General features: G+C 38.9%; 6 protein-coding genes across 7 annotated transcripts; 5 read left to right on the forward strand and 1 right to left on the reverse strand.

Annotated features, from left to right (window-relative positions):
• Positions 1–460: 460 nt before the first annotated feature.
• LOC6581268 (larval cuticle protein 65Ag1) lies at positions 461–927 on the forward strand. The gene is made up of 2 exons (XM_002006974.3): positions 461–625; positions 687–927. The coding sequence occupies exons 1-2, from the start codon at positions 513–515 to the stop codon at positions 874–876; spliced, it is 303 nt and encodes a 100-aa protein (XP_002007010.1). The 5' UTR covers positions 461–512; the 3' UTR covers positions 877–927.
• A 292-nt stretch (positions 928–1,219) lies between these two features.
• Positions 1,220–1,949, reverse strand: LOC6581269 (larval cuticle protein 65Ag1). Its single transcript, XM_002006975.3, has 2 exons — positions 1,699–1,949; positions 1,220–1,586 (listed from the first exon to the last, which is right to left on the reverse strand). The coding sequence occupies exons 1-2, from the start codon at positions 1,836–1,838 to the stop codon at positions 1,394–1,396; spliced, it is 333 nt and encodes a 110-aa protein (XP_002007011.1). The 5' UTR covers positions 1,839–1,949; the 3' UTR covers positions 1,220–1,393.
• A 716-nt stretch (positions 1,950–2,665) lies between these two features.
• LOC6581270 (endocuticle structural protein SgAbd-6) lies at positions 2,666–3,231 on the forward strand. Its single transcript, XM_002006976.3, has one exon. The coding sequence runs from the start codon at positions 2,837–2,839 to the stop codon at positions 3,185–3,187; it is 351 nt and encodes a 116-aa protein (XP_002007012.3). The 5' UTR covers positions 2,666–2,836; the 3' UTR covers positions 3,188–3,231.
• A 2,267-nt stretch (positions 3,232–5,498) lies between these two features.
• LOC6581271 (endocuticle structural protein SgAbd-6) lies at positions 5,499–6,071 on the forward strand. Its single transcript, XM_002006977.4, has 2 exons — positions 5,499–5,724; positions 5,797–6,071. The coding sequence occupies exons 1-2, from the start codon at positions 5,579–5,581 to the stop codon at positions 5,984–5,986; spliced, it is 336 nt and encodes a 111-aa protein (XP_002007013.1). The 5' UTR covers positions 5,499–5,578; the 3' UTR covers positions 5,987–6,071.
• A 1,171-nt stretch (positions 6,072–7,242) lies between these two features.
• On the forward strand, positions 7,243–7,849 carry LOC6581272 (endocuticle structural glycoprotein ABD-5). The gene is made up of 2 exons (XM_002006978.4): positions 7,243–7,419; positions 7,484–7,849. Exons 1-2 carry the CDS (start codon positions 7,280–7,282, stop codon positions 7,668–7,670), a joined length of 327 nt encoding a protein of 108 aa, XP_002007014.1. The 5' UTR covers positions 7,243–7,279; the 3' UTR covers positions 7,671–7,849.
• Positions 7,850–11,724: 3,875 nt separating this feature from the next.
• Positions 11,725–18,417, forward strand: LOC6581273 (protein lethal(3)malignant blood neoplasm 1). 2 transcript variants are annotated; one of them, XM_032731343.2, is made up of 10 exons: positions 11,725–11,968; positions 12,040–12,142; positions 15,523–15,666; positions 15,802–17,271; positions 17,338–17,439; positions 17,500–17,568; positions 17,626–17,682; positions 17,739–17,807; positions 17,868–17,945; positions 18,006–18,417. In XM_032731343.2, the coding sequence occupies exons 1-10, from the start codon at positions 11,936–11,938 to the stop codon at positions 18,344–18,346; spliced, it is 2,466 nt and encodes an 821-aa protein (XP_032587234.2). In that variant the 5' UTR covers positions 11,725–11,935; the 3' UTR covers positions 18,347–18,417. The 2 variants fall into 2 exon arrangements, with proteins under 2 accessions (XP_032587234.2, XP_043865401.1); XM_044009466.1 differs by having other exon boundaries at positions 11,727–11,968; positions 15,802–16,011.
• The last annotated feature ends 1,657 nt before the right edge of the window (positions 18,418–20,074 follow it).

The following is a 20,074-nucleotide window of genomic DNA, read 5'->3' on the forward strand; positions in this document are numbered from 1 at the left end:
TATATACATATATATATATATATATAAAAAAAATTATAACATTCGATTCTCAATTTGTATTTGGCGAGTAGCTTTTAGATGGAAGTAGGTTTAGTCCTGCGAAGACATTGATAGTAGATAGAGTCTGTAATATAAAATGGTGGCTAATTTGTAATCTCGGATTTAATTGCTTAGTCTCGTATCCTGACCTACTAGGATATGCTAATTAGTCCTATCTATGTGTTTGATACACCAAGTCTGAAAGGCATATATCAGTAAAGATTTAACCGGTTATATTATTATCATAATAAGACAGTTCTGATTGCTAGATTTTAATCTGTCTGGTAATCTAGTATTTGCTTAACAATTCTATTTTTGGCAGCATAAATTAATTTGCATGCAGATTTTTAAATTTTTAATAAACCTGCTGAGATTTGTTTCTACCAATGCACCCACTATAAATACGCCACCAAGCTGTGCTGTTAGATATAGTTACCGTTGAAATCTCAAACGCACTACACATCCGTCTAAACATGAAGTTCCTGATCGTCTTCGTTGCTCTCTTCGCCCTGGCCGTGGCAGCTCCTGCGGAGGTTGAAATAGTGCGCCAAGTATTGGATGTCCAGCCTGACAGCTACAAGGAGGAGTAAGTGAGACATCTATAGCGTCCTTAAGCACTTGCTGATTCTTGAGTTTCCCCAATACAGAACGGTGCTATCTGATGGTACTAGCTCACAGTCTGAAGGTGTGCTGAACAACGTTGGCACAGAGCAAGAATCTCTTGCCGTCAAGGGCTCGTACAGCTTTGTTGCCGATGATGGTGTAACATACACTGTTAACTACATTGCCGATGAGAACGGTTTCCAGCCACAGGGTGCTCATTTGCCCGTTGCCTAAGCATTTGAAAGTTGCCAAGTTGAACTTTTAATAAATTGATTGTTTTATAAACTCTTTTGGTGTTTTCAATTGTACAAATAGCTATTATCAATCAATGATACAATACCTAATACTACATATAGTAACTGCACTTAACATTGGCAATTGGTAATCAGTCATGAATCAGCTGAATACCCAACCAGAATACCCTCAATCAACCAAGCGGTTAAGACCCATCCATAGCAATAGCATTTTAGATTTTTCGATTAATACGAGCTGCTAACTAAAAACTGTTAAATCTAGGCCTCTTGCTTTGGTGAAGCGTCAATCAACCATCAGTCAGTCAATCTGTTAACACAGTTAATTGAGATGGAAGAGAAACCGGTGGCATTTTATTCAACATGACAATGAGTTGGTTTTCGCTGTTTGCTTGTTTGCTAGCGTTGCTTGAGAAATGATTTTGTTTGATCTTAAACCTAGTTAACATATGGATGCTGCATGACTGAGCGCCGTCTGTTGACTGCTGTGCACTGTGTGCCTATTGAACGGCACGGGGCAAGTGATCGCCCTCTGGCTGGAAGCCATTCTCATCGGCCACATACTTGACCGTGTAGGTCTTGCCATCGTCTCCCACATAGGTGTAGTAGCCACGCACAGCGATTGCCTCGTGGTCGGTGCCCACGTTCTTCAGCTGGCCCTCCTCATAATGCGCTTTGTCGCTTGTATCCAAGCTGCCGTCGTCGAAGATGAGCCGCAGTGAGCAAGAGAGGAAGAGAAACCAGTTTTCATTTTCGTTTTGCTGACCTTGACACAGTCACAGTCTCCGCTACGAGCGATACTCACCTAAACTTGTAGCTCTCTGGCTGCACATCCGAATCGTAGCGCAGCACCTGCGCCTCTTCCTGAGCTGCGGGCGGTGCTGCCTGCACCGAGACGCAGGCCAGGCAAACGAGAGCAGCGGCAAAGGCGTACGAGTATTTCATTTTGCTGATTGGAGGTTGTTGGGGCTTGGTGCTGGATGGCTAGTGTTGTGATACGCACAAGGAGCTTGCAGGCAGTGCATGCCAAGTGTAAACGCAAGGTCCAATTTATAGTCAGACTCTTGCCAAAAAATTCCCTTAAAAATTCCCTAAAAAAAAGTATATATATATATATATATTCATATATACAAGAGATATTTATGTACGCGCACTCGTAAACCCGTTTTCCTGCGACCAACCTTTATTACTTAACTTGGCTTGGTTTATCTTTTGGCAATTGGCTTTGATTGCTTGCAGCCAAACCTCACCCAATTATTTTTGCATTGTATTTCTTTGCCAGCTAGTCGGCTAGGCGTGAATTGGGATAGCCACAGATAGACAAATAGACATATAGATGTAATCATTGCTAACGGCTAACGGGGTCACTCGCATTTGGCTCAAGTGCAAGTGAAATGCTGAAATCATTAAATCGAATCTCTGAAATTTCAGCATCGCATATTTTATCTGGCATTTGCAGAGCTTGTTAGCATTTGGCATCAACATGTGTTGTTCGTCTGCAGCTTAAAACAATTTTCAGACTTAAATACAAATTTCTAAATATTTGTTATTTGTAAGAAAATTGTAGACATGGGCTTAGCGACTCAAACGGAGGGTAGCAAATTGTTTTGAATGCATAATAAAATTGTGTATTTATATGATATTGTTTTCATATGATAATATAACACATTTATATATGTATATACTTTACTTTATAAAAACTCGCTTTGAAAAAGATTTCCTATAATAAAAATGTCTTAATTTAGTATTGAAATATTGAAAAAATGCCTCCAGTATTTTGTATTATAAACTTATTCTAAATTTCATATAATTTGCATTCAATTAATTTTGATCTCGTTCGATCTGCTGATAATATGCGAACAAAATACAAAATATATTTTTGCAATGCAAAATTTTAGTCACTCGGCCGCAGCGATGCAGTAGAGTTGGTGACGTTGCCAGTCATGATCAGACCCAAGATGCTCGGCCTTATCATTCTGATGGTCAGCTCGATTTGCATTTGGCATTACGCCGAGGCACTTCCCAGTGGCAGCAAATCGCAAGTATTTGGTAATAGTAAATGTATGTTTCGCCGCAGTTACGAGACGATCGACGGCATTTCGCGTCAGGAGACGGCCGAGCTGAAGCACGCCGGCACCGGCCTGGAGGCCATTGCTGTGCAAGGCAGCATCCACTGGGTGGAGCCCAATGGCGTCCACTATGAGCTCAGCTATCTGGCGGACGAGAATGGCTTTCAGTCACGAGCCAAGCAGCAGCTTCCAAAATCCGATCCGATCACTGATCTCATGTGTTAAATGCTAAAAGATGACCATAAATATATATCTATATATATCGAGTATATGTTTGTGTATTGATTGTCGATTCCTGATAAGCTATGCGCATCAATTTCCATACGTCAAATGAATTCTAACACAGCATGAAATTAGCATATGGCATCATGTGAAAAAAATGCTTATGCGTGTGTATTATGAATGTTATCATAGATGACGGCAAGTCGCTGTCTAAATACCCTAACTCTAACTATTCGTATATTAAAGAAGTCAAGATTTTATACTGATTATGTCCATAGATATGAGTTGTATATTGTAGAGTCTATATGCTACACTAGATTCACCATGTATGCAATGATCTATAGGGACTTTAGGAATTTATCTTCTACCCGATGGGTACATGCACAACATAGTCAATTGACTCTGGCTTAAGTAAACCCGTTGCTCGGACAGTTATGGCCGTTGCGTTAACAGAGTCAGCTGGCCAGGGCCGGAACCGGTTCAATAAACACGCTTCAAACAAAGACAGCAACGAAAGTGAGAACTGCACGGCAACAGCAGCAGAGAGCGGTAATACATTTCAAAAAAAATAAAAATAAAAATAAAATAAAATAAAAAATAAAGAAAAAGACTAAGAAGAAGCAGAAGCAGATATGAACAGCAAAATCAAAAGTCAGCTAAAGGGCAAACTAGTGCAGCTGGGCTCCAGCGGCTCATTGTTGGGCAATTAACGCGCTGCGCGGTGCGGCGCGGCGCATCTTTCGGCCAAACGCCTCATTTATCAATCGTTAACTGCAAAACAATCAAACGATGTCGAGAGTTACGTATGTACGTGGCTGATTGATGGGCAGCCAAGGGAGCGGCAGACGTGCAGACGGCCAAGCTGCCGGCAGGGCCAGCAGGGATGGACAGCAGCCAAGCCACTGTTGAATGTGCTACAGCACATTACGCATACGCCCTGTACAGCCAGCAGCTGCAGCGCGCAGCTTGTTCGTTATTCGTTTTTACTCTCCTCTTCTTGTTCCTCTTCTCTTTCATTTTATTGACTAAGGTCATCAACATACAGACACATTGAGCTGTTGCTCGTTGAATCTCGTGTCGCTTCTTCAGTTAACAACTGATGCCCGCCTCCGCCCCCGCCCCGCCCGTCAGCGGCAACTGCTTGCAATGCAGGCTCAGCATGCTGGGCTTTTTTAAGGTCAGCTTAATGCAACGAAATTGTGTCACCTGTTGATATATAAATATAAAAATGCCCGTAAATTACGATTAAGTTCTATATAAGCCGAAAGTTTCCAGAAATACATTAAACATGATCGTAAAAAAAAAAAGTTAAAAAAAAATTGTTTTATACTTATGTGAAGGCTGCTTGATCTTAAGCTGATAGAAAGAAATAAATATCACATTTTATATTATTCGTGGCATACAAAAACATATAATACTTTATCTGATGTCTTATGCAGCAAGCAAATTTTGGCTAAAATAAAAATATATGTAATAAACAAATTAAAAAAAAAAAGTTTTGTTTTAATTATATATATTTTTCAGCAATAATAAAATCTTGCTTCTTCATATGCCCATAAATGCCCAAGTTCCCCAAGAGCTTGGCCCTGGACTAAGCTATATTCAGCTAGTTGAGATAATATATTCTTTTTAATTTTTTTTTATTTTTGCACATTATACACTCGTATGAACTGTTTCCTGCTAAGTCTCTGCTTCCTAAATTAAACTGCAATTAAGCCAACTATAAAGTACATGTACATAAATATATTAAATAAATTTTTGTTTTGTTTTCTTGTGGATTTCTGTGCAAGTAAATTCAGACGTTGACCTATTGCCACAGTTAGGCAAACACGCGCGACTCTGCAAATATTTGCTAGCACATTTCATTATCACTTATCCATTGCGCATTATTGTTATCGTTATGAATGTGATCATGATGATGATCATGATTAGGCATTGGCAGAGGAGATGACTCTTGATGGCCAATTGAAATGAGATTTGAGTGTACATCAAATGCTTAATGGGTTTTGTGGCTTGTTCAATTAAGAGCTTAAGGCATACACAACTACACGTACGCACACGCACACGCACACGCACACGCACACTCACACTCATATATACATACAAATAGGGTGCCTCTTTGGCATAGCCAGAGCAAACTCAACAATTATATAATTTGTGTGTGCACTAAAGACGATTGTTATGGCTACCTGATTGTGTGTAAGCGAGAGTAAGTCTCTCCGTGTGTGTGTGAGTGTGAGTGTCAGTGTAAGTGTGTGTGGGAGCAGTTGGGTTTCTGCCAGACGAACCACTATAAATAGCTGGCGATCTCATTAGCGGGTGCCACATAATTCGTTTGCCTTCAATTGTGACAACTGCCGTAGCGCGTCGTGAAGTTCCGAATCCTCAATAAAGATGCATTCCATCAACGCTTGTGCCTTTGTCCTGTGCGCCTTTGCGCTCGCATCCAGCAGCTTGGCGGCGCCCTTGGATGACTCGCAGCAGGCCACAATTCTGCGCTACGACAATGAGAACATCGGCACCGACGGCTACAACTTTGGGTGCGTATAGACACGAAAGGATATAGGCATGCTGGCAGACAGGATATAGAGTAATGTGCCTTACCTTTGCAGCTATGAGACAAGCGATGGAGTCACACGGCAGGAGCAGGCGGAACTGAAGAACGCCGGCACCGAGCAGGAGGCGCTCAGTGTGCGCGGCTCCGTCAGCTGGGTAGCACCCGATGGCCAGACCTACACGCTCAACTACATTGCCGACGAGAACGGCTTCCAGCCCCAGGGCGACCATCTGCCACACAACTAAGGGCCGAATCCTCCAAGTGGCCAAACACAGATCAGTATTTTCTCTGCAAAGTAAAACAGAATAAAAGTAAATTGTTAAAACTGAATTCAATTATTGATGGGCTTAAGTAAAGTGGAGGTCAAACTGCTTGAGAAGCGTGAGTGTGTACGAGTCTGAAGATGATCTTAATGGTCACATTCGCTCATTCACTCATTCGAGTCACTTAGCAGCAGATTAGCTCTATATCACGTAAACTGAATATTGACAATACTCTTACAGCATGACATAGTCTAATAGGAAGCATAGACATAGACACGGCTCTAGAGGCTCAGCGCTGCTTGTTAAATACAAATGAAATGAAAGCGAAGTTGCCATCAGAGTTAGTGTAGATATTAAGAAGAATCTTCAAACTTTATACAGATTCAGTAAGAGGTATAGGCATGGACATAAAGCAAGAGGATTAAAGATTTAGTATTAGAGTGTAGGTATTGATCGGCCAACAGAGGTATGGACATAGGAAAAGGCCGAATGAGTAATGGAAAAATACTCCTAAAACTTTGCATAGATCTAGATAGTAGACATGAGCACAGGAACATAGATACAGCTATAGTAGTGCTCATAGACATGAGCAGAGGTCTAGCAATAGAGGCTAATTTACAACTGAAAAGTTAAAATCTATTTTGAGTAGAGTAGAGTATTCCGTGTATATATAGTTTCTGCTGTCTTTGCCTTGCTTGATAAATACTAAATATTTCAAATCTAATATGCCTTTATTTAAAGTAAACTTTCAATTGCAATGAAACTTAAATAGATTTGAGCTTATGTCATGCTGAGGTCATAGAAAATCAAAGTCAATCAAGCTCTGGATCTACTGCGCTGCGATGCAACGCAAAAGCAATTCGCAGTAGATTTATCATAGCTAAATAATGACAGATCAGTGATATTTTGATTTAGCTTCATCTTGACGTTTTTATATTTTTGATTTGTTCTTTTTTTTTTTTTTTTTTTTTTTTTGTTGTTATTTATTTTTTGTTTTTAGCATTTGTGGAATGGCAATAAATGATTTTTATTTTGTATTTTGTATGCATTTGGCTGTGATGCCCAGCCAATGTGTTAATCTGTAATTAAAAAGTATTTTATTGAATTTGTTCATTAATTTGTTTACTTAGCTTGCGTTGCGATTTCTTTTTATTATTATTATTATTATCTTATTTTGTTGGCGATTAGGATAGGTTTAGAGGCGAGAATCGGATATAAAAGCAAACGGCGTTGCGGTCAATGGGTTAGTAAAGTGCAGTCAAGTGTTAACCGAACATGCAAGGCTCTACCCTGTTCTTTGTTGTCGTCTGCCTGGCGGGTAGCTGCGTGCTCGCACTGCCCCGGCCAGACGATGCGCAGGCGGAGGTCATTCGACTGGAGACGGACAACAATGGCGTCGACAAATACTCATTCAAGTGAGTTCTGATTACATTGCGCATGGGAGCTCGATAGGTATACATAGATCCTTCCACTTGGCAGCTATGAGACGAGCAACGGCATTGTGCGCAGCGAGGAGGGCGTGCTGAAGCCGGGCGTGGGCGATGCCGAGGGCGTGCTCTCTGTGTCCGGCTCCAGCAGCTGGACGGCGCCGGATGGCAAGAAATACGAGATTACCTTTACGGCTGACGAAACGGGCTACCATCCCACCATCAAGCTAGTTGCCTAGACACCACAACGGATCCCTCGGAACACCACGAAAGACAAAACACCAAAAATATAAAACAGTTGAAAACATTTTAAATTAAAATACAAAAAAAAAAGAAAGCAATAATATGTAGAAGTGTTCCACTTAAGTAACAAACATTTAATACAATAATAATACAATAAAAAGCTATGCAAATTATATATATTTCATCCGAATCAGTGTAATAATAACTGCCCATATGCATATACATACATACATATGCATATTGAACAGTGTAGATGAGCCAAAAGCTATGCTAATTATTCTTTTATTGAAGATGCAAATCGTCAAATCACAAATGCAAATCAAATAGATCTGATGGCTACTCCGGCGTTTACATAAAAATCGATGCTCAAACTTATGCACATATATTATCAATGCGAATACTCTTTAAAAATGGGCATTGAGGGTAAACGGATTTTGAGACGCTTCATATTCCGTTAGTATAGTTTTTATTGTTTAAATTTTTTGATAGCTGCTAGGATAGAGTAACTCCTAGTTGAATTAGCTTCTTCCGTGATCTTCTTTTACTATAAATAGCTGCCTGCTCCATTAGTGGATGTCATACAATGCGTGACCTTCACAGCTGCTGTGAAGTCTCGTGCGATTCGGAATATTCAGTCCGCCGGGTGGTAGCCAGTAATGGGACAGATATTCCTAAATAGAACTGCTCTAGGTAATTTTTTCACCTGTATATATCGGAGAGATTGGTATGCATAAATCAGCGTACTACATCGTTCGTCTTCTGGCTATTTAAACATTTTCTCAAACTAAACCAAAATTCTCAAAATGCTATATAAAAGAATTCCCCGCTAGCCAAGATATAAATACATTTTGAAAACAAACAAAATAAAGAAGCAAGGAAAGTTATAACCCGGATCAGTGTGCTAAATAACCACTTTTAGTTTCTATGTAGCTAGATAACTGACCGTGTATATGCGCTAGAAGTTATGCCAATGGCTAGATTTTCGATTCCTAATTATTGATTTGCATAACGTGTTCTAGGTCTGAAGCGAAATGAAAAGTATTACGTAACACTGGCTGGCTGATGGCTGGCTGGGCCGCATCATAAAAGCCGAAACTCGATTTGCATACATACAAACATACACACACATACATATATAGTAGGTGCATATATATTATAATTTGTATTATTTTTATTTTCTTTTTCCGTGGTCTTCTTCTTCTCGTTTCACGCGTACGCACCGTGCTCGACCTTCGCGTTAATTTTGCATCATCAACGGAATTCGCAAAAATTTGTGTATGTGAAAAAACGAGTTTTTTCTCATTTTTGGTGGCATTTTGGTTTCTTTGTAATTAATAGGTACATAATGAAAGCTATGCATCCACAATTTTTGGGCAATTAGCAGAGAGCAGCGAATCAAAATCGAAAATCAAAGATAAAAATTATTAAAAAAAAAAAACATTTTTCAAGGTCAATTTCACAAGCTGTAAATATGTATAACCATAAAAGTTGCTATACGACTGATGTGAATGTGTTTCAGATGATACTAATTGAACTGTCGAAAATAAGCTGGAACATTGCTCAACACTGGTTAGCTAGCTCGGAGTTTAGCTTTAGCTAACGTAAACATATTCCTAAAGCCATAAAGTCAATTCAAATTGCTTTAGATTCTAAAAAATATTTGCATAAAGATCAATAACCTTTTTCTGTATATATATATAGTTTTATTTCTCAATGATTTTTAAATTCCTTCTTTTACAACCCAATTATAAACTGAAAAAAAAAAATAAATAAATAAAATACAAAATAAGCCAAAATTATCTTTAAGATTAGCCAGCTTTGTTAAAATCTCTCATATAAAATAATAAGCACTTCAGTTCACTTTGCAGCATTAAACAAGTCATGCACAACAAATCAAACAGAAACAACAAGGCTTCAAGCTACAGCAACAATGTTGACATATAGCCAACTGCAACAAAGTATAAAGGTTTGGGTCAGCTGCGAGCTTCGATCAGTCGCAGCGAGCGCTTCGAAGCGCAGCAACCTGTTTGCTTTGATTGCTCCATTACGACTAGAGGCAATTGGTGGATATTGAATTACCCTAGTTTCATATGGCGTGAAGCACTTACGCCGATAGATCTAATGACGACATAGTTATGCACACTTAAATGGTGTGAAGAACGCAAACTAAATGAGTGCGAATTGATCGAAGATGGATGCAAATCTATGCAGATAGCTGCATGAATTTGAGATGCAAACTTCATAGAGACTTTAACGATATGCGTGCTCTTAATGAGATGCATACATGCTTATGCATCTATACATATATGAATATAGATATATGCATATAGAAATATACGTATATACATATCTGTATAACATGTACATATCTATCGCCAAATATATGATAATACATTGATACAAAATGTAGATAACTAGCTCTATTCAATTAAGAACCGAGCTTTATTTATGTATTTAAAACCTTACCTATTGTATATCCGCATTTAACGGTCAGCAAATAACAAAAGAAAAACGAAATCGAATTAAATTTGCCACCTTTTGTCTCTCAAATTCACGACAAATAATGGAAGACTAAAAAGTTCATCTGAGTCAGGCTATCAAATAAATGAAATAAATATTACAGGGTATTTGTAGTTCGTCCCACCACCTATAAGTATGCGTCAACTTGTCAAAGCTCGTACTTGGCAATCAAAAGCCACGTTCAACTTTTGGGCTTCATTTGAAAACACAATCAAAACAAAAGACTTAGGCAACGAACTTGAGTATTTTTCATTGCATACTTTTTGGCAACTGCAATTAAATCAAAATAATGCTGCTTATTTAATATGTTATTGAAATAGCTGCAGTTGCAATCTATATGCAAATGAAGCGCACAGAAGTGCGCTCAAAATATACCTTGAACTTGACAGCAATATTTTACGATACAAGAATATAACTGACAGATCACTCGATGCATCTTCGCAGCATCCGGCAAGTGCAACGCATCTCAGGACAGGCTAATTAATGATGCATGCCAATCGAACTCTTCCTCATTGCATTCACATTGTTGACAACTGAGCGCGGCATCAATGGGCAGAGCTGATAAATCATATTGAGCGTCTATTTATAAAGCCGGCCAAATGGTCTTCAATTAGCCAATTGACAGAGAACGCGTTGCCTACTCAGTCTTCGCAGGTGTCAATAAATATAGTATATTACCTGATTCATGTGTCTTCCAATTCGCTACGAACTATGCAAATCAGTGGCATAATAACAACTTTTGAGAAATACCAATAATTATTTATACTGGAGTAGATGAAGTGTTCTCTCAGTAACATTAACTTGTGTATACCCTGTACAAATTTAAAATTTTTTATAGGGAATTAGTTGTAATTATAAAAAAAAAATAATTGAATTATAAAATGAAATAGACCTATATAAAGTAAAAGTTTAATAATTAAAAAAAATGTATTTTACAAAAATAGATATACACTAAGCAAAAAATAGATTGAGAAGGCAAACTCTCTGAAAATGTATTATCATATCTATAAAAAATTTCTTCTAAATATTGTGAAATATTTTATTATTTTATTATTATTATTTTTGCTAGCTTTAATTATATATATTGTAATTTATATAAATATTTACCCCTTTTGAATTGACCTACTTTTTGCAAAACCTACTTTATAGGCTTTGGTCCCGATTCACATCATCAAGAATTCAGCATATCAGAGCTGGTTCCAAACATGTTCACAATAGTTCAAAGAACTAAAGAGATCATAAATATCTATTTACTAAGTTTATTTATTATATCTACATACATACATATTTTATATCTCAAATCTGAAAACTTATCATCTTAGAGTCTGCCAACAGATGAGTATAAACAAACAAATTATCAAAGGGTATTCAGTGAGCAGAAGCCAGGCATGAATGAGGTAGCTGAAATGCTAACTCACACATACACACACGCGCGCACGCACACCGACAATGTACATACAATACACAGCAGTCTCTGTAGCTGGCTCATCCAGCTGTAGAAGCTGACAATGTTTTATAATGTTTACCAAATATTATTTAGTTTGTCAATTGGTCGACGAACATCGTGGGGTGTGTTTCAGCTTGTCGCCTGCTCAGCCGAGAGACGCGTCGCATAACGGCACAGCCACGCATTAATTAAATTTCAAATATACAAATAAATTATAGTAATATATAAGCTGAGTTTAGCTAAAAAAAAAAAAAAAAGACAATTAAAAGTTAAATAAATTAAAGCAGCTGCAAAATGAGCCAAATGTTTTTGGCACTCGCTTGTGCAGTAAGTGTGCAGTGTGTGTGTGTGTGTGTGTGAGTGTGTGAATTAATTTATAACTGTTTAATTTATTTAAGCTGCTGACTTTATTGTGCTGTCACAGTCTGCTGGCAGCCACTGTGCGTCCCTACAAGTTCGGCTTCACCATAGAGGAGCAGCAGCATCGGTCCGAGAGTCGAGGTGAGCAGCAGTAAAAGGATTAGTTTAATTGATAATTTAATGTGCAATCAATTGACACACATACACATATATACAAATGTATGTGTATATATGTAAATTGAGCTGCATCATGCTGACATAAAAGGCATAACTGGCCATTGTGCAACTGCCACAAACAGAGACGCAACTGCCCCAACGGCTTGTGCAATACACGTTTAGAGGTCTCTAATTGCTGCAGCTGCTGACACCCGACGTGCTGCGGGTCAATATCAATTGAAATGCCTCAGGTCCCCAGCTCCCCAACTCTCCAACTCCCCAAGTCTCAGTGTTGGCCTCAACTCTGTCTACAGCTACAAAGGCTGCCGTTTTGTTTTGTCTGCTTTTCGAATTGGTAATAAAGTTTTTCAAAAACTTAAGAACTCTTCAATTAGCATAACATGTAGAGACAGCGGTGTTCCATAGCATGTCTTGACATATTTATGGATTTTGATCGTTATTTTTATCGTTTTCATATCGTTTTTAATACGAATTCAAATGGCCGAAAATCTCAATATTTATAAATATATATTCCTCGGTAAAGCAGCCCACATTAAATGCCAGAGTTGAATGTGTTAGGAAGCGCGCACAGACACACAAATCGCTTGAGTAACTTGCTGTGCATGGTCTATGGAACGCATTTGCATTTGCATAGAGAATGAATTATAGTTTTGGAATAGTTATAATTTTAAATCGTAATCGTTATTAATAGACGTGGGAGCATTCTTGAGACAGTTCTCTTCTATAGGAGTTGGAAATAACGGTGAAGCTGAAGGTCAATATATTTTTATACCCTGAACCCATTGAAAATGGGAAATCAGGGTATAATGGTTTTGTGAAAAAGTATGTAACGGGCAGAAGGAGGCGTGGCAGACCCCACAAAGTATATATATTCTTGATCAGCGCGATGAGCTGAGTCGATATAGCCCTGTCCGTCTGTCCGTCCGTCCGTCCGTCCGTCCGTCCGTATGAGTGCGTCGATCTCAGAAGTTATAAGAGCTAGAGAGTTGAAATTTGGCATGCATACTCGTGTGTACCATACGCAGTACGAGTTTGCTTTATTTTTTCGATAAATCATCCGATAACATTTTTATCGAAAATAATCGAAAAATTGATTTTGTTTTTTAAGCTTAATTTGAACACTTTAAATTTGCGTTGTATATAAAGTTAATGGATACAAAGATTTTGTAGTTTACAGATTTTGGATACCACGCCCCCTTCGCCCCCAATTTGTAAAAAACGCATTTCAAGTACTAGAGACTTGTGCTTTGGAATGTACACACATATTCACCATATGAATACGCTCTGAAAGTTTCATTAAGATCGTATGTCTACAAAAGAAATTATTCAACAAATAAATTCTCATAATATTGCCCACACTGCAGCGCAGCCCAAGCGCAGTCGCTGCTTACTGCGCAGTTAGCAGAGCGCAGGCTTATGCGTGCGTGTGAATGCATGTGTATGTATGTGTGAATAAAAGAAGTGCAGAATGATTAGAATATCAGCTTAGAGGGTTCAGGGTATCTCCTAGTCGAGCAGTCTCGACTGGAGCCTTCTTACTTGTTATTTTTCATTATTATTTAAAGCAACTGTCTCAAATCTTAAAAATATTACACAAAATAAACAGTCAGGGAAAATATAAAAAATATATATTTAAATATAAATTGTAAATAAAATATCATAAAATAGAAAAGAAAATATATATAATACAATAGAAAAGTAAAAAAAAAAAATTATATATAGACATATAAATATGAAACCAGTCAAGCTGATTTTTGGATCGAAACAAATGTGCAAAACGCCTAAATTTAGCTCTAAAGACATACAATATTTAATTTAATAGCTGAAGGTCGATAGCCTTTCTGATCGATGACAATTGCCCGGGAGTAGCTATCAATTATTTCAAACAAGCTTGAGAGGAGTTTCTAGGTTTTAAAGTGCAAGCATTCATACATAAGGACAGCCGGACAGGACTGAATCGATTCAGCAGTTTTGATCAACACAGAGACTCTGCCGCATAGCTATATCCTATGGGTACAGAGTACATATATATGTATATATATATATATATATAGAGGTCTTTAGAATTTAATCAACATGAATATTATTAAAGAAGAAATGGCTCAGAAGCCTGAAAATACAAAACGAGACAATGAGATTCCTGAACCTATAGGAAACATAAAGATAGAAGATAATTAACTCAAAACATTTGAATATCTAAGAACATCTCGCAATCTCCCTATTTATATACGTAGCTATTAAAGTATCTCATTCCTATTCCAAATCTTTATAATCAAGCAAACAAAAAAAGCAAACAATAATATTTTCTGCTAACTTTTGATATTTCAAGTGACATTTGAATACCCTATATACAAAGATCTTACACAGGCCTTAGCGTCTGAGTCGGCCATAAAGAATCGACAGCCGATTATAGACATTAAAATAATACAAACAATCGCGCAACAGGCATTAAAGCGTTTAAAGAACGCGATCGGCGCTCGATAAATGCGAAACGAAACTCGTTTAGGCTAGCCGTGAGCGCAACAAAAGCAAACCCAAGCCAAGACAGACTGACTGTGTCAGGTACTGTACAGGTGGGTGGCTTTAGTTGTAGCAGGATGTAGATGCTAAGTTTTCAAGCTAAGCATAACTCTCGACATATATTCGCCCCCATGCGCTTGCGTTGACAAAAGAAGCAGCGGCAGAGGCAGATAACAAGATGACGATCATCATCATAACACAACGGCTTATTAGATGATTATCTTTATAGCCGAGCTTCAGCGCCTGTTTGGCTGGTTTGTCAAACGAATTATGAAAAAGAATTGAACCAGTTATGCTTTCGGAGCTCCAATAATGAAGGTAATTTATGGAATGTTGTCACAAAGCCCTGTACCTGATACCCTGGAATACTACTAACCTTTATTTCAAGTGTTTGCCAAACTGTTGTAAACATTTTTAAATGATATTCCGGATCGCTATCGATTCTCCGTGAAAGTCTGCAGATTATTTTCTTATTTTTGTACATCACACACAATATATATCGCGAATTATTAAGGTAATATTAGTTATGAGAGGATGTTCCTCTTAAATAACTTCGATCAAACATATTACATTGTATATATACTATATATCGTATACTTTCCAATCTGTTTCCCCAAGAAAAAATACGATAAATATCGATAGCACATTATCGTGTGCTCTAGTATTACAATAGCATTACGATTTCAAGGGAAAGAGAATATAGTTGATCCACCAGCACGCGGTAGCTACAGCTTACAGAGCATTAGTCGGTTAATCACTTACGACTAGGTCGGCTTAACGCGCCTATGAAATGTTAATCAGGTTGTCTTCCGCCCTTTTGACAGACGAGAATGGCATTGTAATGGGCGAATTCGGCTTTATCACCGCCGATGGCATCTACCATGTAACTGTCTATGCGACTGACGAGAATGGCAAATTTCGTATCATCTCCATGAAGAACTTTCCGTATGCGGGTCCCAAGGCGCCCAGTAAGTATAGAAGAAGAAGAGTGAAGTGCTCCACTTGTGGAGTCCCAGTTCGAGAGGCCCGTCTCTTTGCTAGGACTGCAACTGAGACTTCACAAGCTGCTCCCTTTGTTTGCTCACAATTTATCTCACTGACAGAGAGCCCGCCGCCCACGACGAGCACGCAACGCATCCCGACGCCTGTGACCAAGCACAATTTCCATACGGTCGCCTGTTCGGGCTGCTTCTTGGGCAACTCCTCGCCAGACCCGAAGAGCAACCCTGCGAGTGCTGAAGGCAATCGCAGTACGAAAAACGAGATACGTCCGCTCTCGCAGCCGCTGTCCCCGGCGGCAGCCGCTGTGCCAGGTGAGCAGATCATAGGTCACACGCACACACAGACAGGCACACAACAGACACACACACAGAGTGGAGTCGTTGGCCAGGCGATTTTGGAGAATGCGGATGCTTTGCAGCAGGCATCCGTACATCTGGCCATTCTAGCTGAGCACCCGGATTCGATTAGCTCTCAGCTGACACCAGGAGCAGCACCCACGACTGCCACGCCCACAGATGCAACGACCACACTAGCTCCGGTGGTGGTCAATGCGCAAACTGTGGCCTTGTCGCATGCCATTGCAAAGGTGCAGGGCATGCTGGTAACGAGCAGACCCAGCACCTCCGCCTCAGCGCCGCTGCCACAGCATCTGCTACCAGAGATAATTCTCAGCTCGGCGGCTGAGCAAGTTCAGAAGCTGGCAAGGATTCCGCTTGCTGCGTCGGGGCCAAAGGACTTGGCTAATTTTGCCTTTGGACCACAGCCAGGAAATAGACAGCAGCAGCAGCTTCATGGAGCTCAACGCCTCAATGAGAACGTGGTGAAGTCCGTGAAACAGGTGGTGCTGCCAATAGCCCATAAGACAGTGGAGAGCCTGACCAGAATTCCGCCTGCCTCAACTGAAGCCAAGGATTTGAATAGCTTTGCCTTTGGTCAGCCAGGGAATAAGCCGCAACAGCAGCTGCTGTCCAACAAGGCTCAACGAATCAATGAGAACGTGGTGAAGTCCAGGAAACAGTTGGTGCTACCAATAGCCCATACGACAGTGGAGAGCCTTACCAGGATTCCGTCTGCATCAACTGAAGCTAAGGATTTGAATAGCTTTGTCTTTGGTCAACCACCAGCGAACAGGCAGCAATTGCCGTTAACCAAGGTCGAGGCGCAGCTTCCCAAAGGAAATACGTTGCAACCATTAGCAAAAGTGGAGCTGCTGCCCAGGATTACGCCAACCGCAACGGGATTCAAAGATATTAAGAACTTTGCATTTGGAATTTTGCCCTCTAGCAAGCAGCAGCTGCCCTCAGCTAATGCTAAGCAAGGCTTAGTCAAGGCTCCAGGCATCAGTGGCATTAGGCTAATCAGCTTGGCACTGCCTGCTATCGGGAATAAACAGTTGAAGGATAATACATTGACATCCACACCGTTACGTCCTAATCCCATTTCAGTTGCAGCAGCGCCCAGACCAGTCCAATTCGCAATATTTGCGCCAACTTCTGATTCATTGTTAAGCACACAAAAAATAACAACACCAGCACAAAAAACACACACCGTTGCACACACACAACCACTGAGTAAACCTATTAATCAATTTGCATTTCAATGAAACTTAAACTAATTTAAAATTCAATAATCAATAGGTGTTAAGCCAGTTCAACAACCAATCAGTACAGTTGGCAATGCGGCACCTCGACCAGCCGTGACAGCAACCCAGCAGCAACAACAACCAACGAGCAAAACGCGTAAGTTTTGACACCAATCAACTACTCGTTAAGTTTATTTACTCTTATAAATATTCACAGCACTAGCCGGGGCACAGCCAAACCAGCGACCGCAACCAGTTAGCAGCAGCTTCGACAATTTAAATCTTAGTAAGCCTAGACACATACCCTTTCGTTGACTTCTATTTATATTCCATATTTTCAAAGACTTAGGTGCAACTCTGCCGCAACCAGCTACAGGCAACTCAGCCAACTTCAAGCCAGGTATGTAATGACTACTTTATATTTGTTAAGTTTCATTTACTTCCATATTTTTACAGCCTTAGGTGGAACTCAGGTTCAGCAGAGACCGCAACCGTCAGGCGGCAGTTTAGCAAGTTTCATACCAAGTAAGCCCAGACAACTACCGTCAAGCGTTAAGGTGTTTTACGTTTTATGTATACTTACAGCAGCTGCAGTTCAGCCAGCCGTGGCAGGAACCAAGCAAGTACAACCACCCAGCAGCGGCTCAGCAACTTATACGCCAAGTAAGCGAGTAAAACCGAAATTCCATTCGTTAATTATAATAGCAAACGGTTTGTTTGCAGCAAACACCGCACCGCAGTCAACAACCAACAAAGCATCGAAGTCAACAACCAGCACAGGAGCGGCTGGAAGTGCAGATCTATCCGGAGACTTGTACAAATTCAAATACCTGCTAGACTACAATGGACACGAGGAGACTGGCAGCCGGAATGGCGATAAGGTGGGCAACTACTTTGCCATCGGCGACGATGCTGTGGAGCGTATAGTCGAGTATATTGCGAACGAGTTCGGTTTCCAGCCGCACATCAGCTGGCGCAAACTGGAGGGAAAAGAGGCATCACTGCCTGCCGAGAACTCCCTGAAGCACTACGAGTTCAAGTGGTTCAACAAGGACACCGAGTAAAATATTAACTATGCCAATTAGTGACAAATTACATGTAAATAAAGTAAAATGAAGAAAGGATTGGAAAAACATTCAGTTTGTTGTTCTTGAATTGGGTTTCAATTTTTTTTTTTTTTTTTTTTTTTTTTTTTATTATTATTATTTTGTTAAAGGTATTCCACTTAAATCAACTTAACGCTTACAGGGAACAGTTGGGACTAGGAGTTGGGGTACACAATGTGGGCATGGTGGTTGTTTTTTTTTTTTTTTTTATACTTAGCTATATCATATAATTTGTAAAGTTACATTCAGAATTTAAAAATTGTATACATTTAGATGTAGCATAAAGTTGCGTATCTCAATTACACACACATTTAAAAATTACATAAGTACATTTATAAGTATCGATACCCAATGCGAGGGTACATATATATATTAATATTGTTAAACTTGCGCTTAAAAATTCTAAATATTTTTTATACACACAGAAATTTCGGATGTTAGTTTTAAGACTATATATATTGTTTTTTCTTTGTTATTTTTGTTTTTTTTTTTATTGGATTATGTATTTAGGTTAGAAATTATTCAAGAGATTATAACTGTACAATCAACTATCACAGTCAACCATATAGAACTGATAGAGAATATTCCAAATATTGTAGATATTAAAAGACAAAACAAAAAAACAATAAACTAAATTGGAAAATAAAGTAAAAATGGTAGCTAATACCCTGTACCATACAACGGGTACAGGGTATGGCACAACTTAAAAATACTCTATGCGTTCTTAGATCTAGCTGCTATATATTTGTATATTTACAGTTCGCTGTCAACAAACAGATTCTCTATTAAGCGAAAAATGATCGATAATATGATATCGATTGGGCTTACAATTAATATTTTGAGGCGTTAGTCGCTCGAGCAGAAAGACATTGAATGAATGATCCATTAAGACTTGCTTATCGCTTACTATTAACAAGTGGCAAATGCTAACAACAATTCAAAATATTCCATATACACATATTTCTATATATATGTATAGGTATATGTGTGTATGTATAAGTGTATATATGTATTTATATACATTCATATTTGTAGGTATGCTAGCTTATAATCGATTATTTATACTAGAACAATTCTGAAGATTTGCGAAATTGTTTTCGTATTGGAAAACTATTTTTGTTTGATTCTCATATGTATATTTTGTAGTTAAGAGTTAAACCTATGGAAAAACAACGTCTAACTAAAATAGACTAAATACATACACGCATACACGCACTCTTACATACACCCACTCACATACATACATATATATAATGATGTATTTGAACAAGACACAAAATATTAGACTCTATCGTAGCTGAATGATATTTACAGACACACTGAGCTCAGATTTTAGCTGATCAAGAATATATATATTCCAAATAATTACCATAATCCACATAGCCTCTTGCACATAGAGTCTTTAAAAACTCTTAAAATTCCCAGCGATTACTTCAATCAGCGTTAACATAAATGAAAATGACAATGATTGAGTGATTGATACCTCAAGCCAAAAGAGCTGAAAGATTTGCACTACAGTTGGCATTTACATAATAGACAACAGATTTCTGTCTACCATAATAACAAGTCTCATTCAAGCTGAAATTCTGTCCCGCTTGACGAGTTAGCATTTTCCCTAGCTTGATTCGATGTATTACAGGCTTTAGTTAAGATAAGGCAAGACATAGATTCCTGTGATACTGCAAC

The sequence above is a fragment of the Drosophila mojavensis genome, unplaced genomic scaffold, assembly GCF_018153725.1.
Source record: "Drosophila mojavensis isolate 15081-1352.22 unplaced genomic scaffold, ASM1815372v1 contig_74, whole genome shotgun sequence".
Taxonomy (NCBI): domain Eukaryota; kingdom Metazoa; phylum Arthropoda; class Insecta; order Diptera; family Drosophilidae; genus Drosophila; species Drosophila mojavensis.